The sequence below is a fragment of the Trypanosoma equiperdum genome (assembly GCF_001457755.1).
Source record: "Trypanosoma equiperdum strain OVI genome assembly, contig: ctg_103, whole genome shotgun sequence".
In the NCBI taxonomy this organism is placed as follows: domain Eukaryota; phylum Euglenozoa; class Kinetoplastea; order Trypanosomatida; family Trypanosomatidae; genus Trypanosoma; species Trypanosoma equiperdum.
In genome coordinates, this window is record NW_027122994.1 from 7,736 (window position 1) to 9,514 (window position 1,779).

Sequence of the window (1,779 nt, forward strand, 5' to 3'; positions counted from 1 at the left end):
ATATATATATAAGAGAAGCATCCTGCACTGGATGTCTGCCGATCGCTTCGGTCAGATAAGCGGCTACAAGGGCGAGTAGCGAAAAGTAGTGGTGTTTCAATGAGTAGGTTTTCGTAGTATATTACTATTAGCGTTTAGAAAAATTTTGTTGACACGGACGAAGGATATTTAGTTCATTGTACATAACCTATGACTTTCCGGGAGTATTCAAAAATTGAGCGTGAACAATCGCTTTTAGAAGGGCTTCTTGTTTTTCATCATTTTTAAAAACTTTTTTCTCTACTCTACTCCATTTATTTTTTTTAATGCTCCATCAGTCATATAAAGATATATATATATATTTACGGAAGTATTAACCGAAGTATACCACCTGAGGCGAAGAATAAAAGGGGAAAAAATAAAAAATAAGAAAACGGGCTGTATTAGCGCTTAGAAACGCGTGCACTTGTTCGTATGCATTGGGGGTATCGGCATGCGCTCGAAGTGGCACTGATATCGTTTTATCTCGGTGTATGTTTTACGCTGGGTGTTTCCTTAATGATTCATAGCGTATATTACACCGGAAGTGTTGCCGAATACGCCGTTGGGGCGTATGTTATTAGTTCAATAGTGCTTTTCCATATGAGCGAATTCCTTGTGGCCGTATATTTCCTCCGGCATGACGCCCATCCGGGTGCATTCATGATATTTCACTCGCGTGAGTATACCGTTGCAGGTGCCGCTGCCTGGTTGGAGTTCTTTACGGAACTTTTTTTCTGTTCTGAAGGCTGGAAGGTTTCCGCAACATCACGTTGGGGTTGGTTGTTTCGTCTCAACTACACTATGGTGAACTGTGCAGCTGTTTTGACTATATTTTTCTACTTGGTGCGTGTGTGTGGTATGGCACATTGTGGATGTAATTTTTCATTGTTGATTGAGACGAGGCGAAGATCAAATCACGTACTCGTCACAGACGGTATTTACTCAATATTGCGTCATCCCGCTTATTTTGGGTATTTCTGGACGGCTCTCTTCTCACAACTTGTATTGGCAAACCCCTTTTGTTTCATGGCGTATGCCATTGTTTTGATACGTTTCTTCAAGGAGCGTATAACATATGAGGAAACAGTTCTGTCCAGTGTGGAGTTCTTTGGTGAATCTTACATGAAATATAAAGCTGGAACATGGGTAGGGATTCCTTTCATTCGTTAGCGCCCACTTCTCCATTTGCGCGTTTGGCGGAACGGTTGTTGTGGAGCCTGAAAACCAACCTTCTTTTATTCTTCACATGTGGGGGTGGGGGCTAGTGACTAAAACAAAAAAAAGAAGAGGAATTTGTATGATCGCTTCTTTGCCACACCTCTTGGTATTTGCTCTCCAGTTTCTTTGCGTCTTTTTTTTTTTAATTTCCCACGCATTATCTTTTTTTCTTCCTTTTCTGGTCCCTTCATTTCTCCCTTTCAATGGCTGCGTGGCTGTGAAAAGTGGTGGGATGGTGGAAGACATTTTAGACGTTGCGATGTACTTTTTTTTTTAACTTTTTGTGACTTTGGATGGTAACAGACGGAGGCGAAGAACGCGGAGCGAAAGTTTTCTGCTTCATTTTATCAATAAGTGTCTTTAGGAAAGGGGAACACAACGCGAATTAATTCTTTTTTTTTGTTTGCACTGGAGGCCGCATGTTTCGTGACGTTGCCGCCACTTCTTTCACGTTGGTGTCGTGTTGTACAATTCTTGTACTGAGTGGAAGACTCCGTTCATTTATCGAACGTTTTATTGCTTCCTTTGTAAAAAAAAAAA

At 41.1% G+C, this 1,779-nt stretch overlaps 1 protein-coding gene across 1 annotated transcript; it reads left to right on the forward strand.

Annotated features, from left to right (window-relative positions):
- Positions 1 to 453: 453 nt before the first annotated feature.
- On the forward strand, positions 454 to 1,191 carry TEOVI_000005400 (prenyl protein specific carboxyl methyltransferase; the record flags this gene model as incomplete). The annotated part of the gene is made up of 1 exon (XM_067220001.1): positions 454 to 1,191. One exon carries the CDS (start codon positions 454 to 456, stop codon positions 1,189 to 1,191), a length of 738 nt encoding a protein of 245 aa, XP_067076102.1.
- Positions 1,192 to 1,779: the final 588 nt, after the last annotated feature.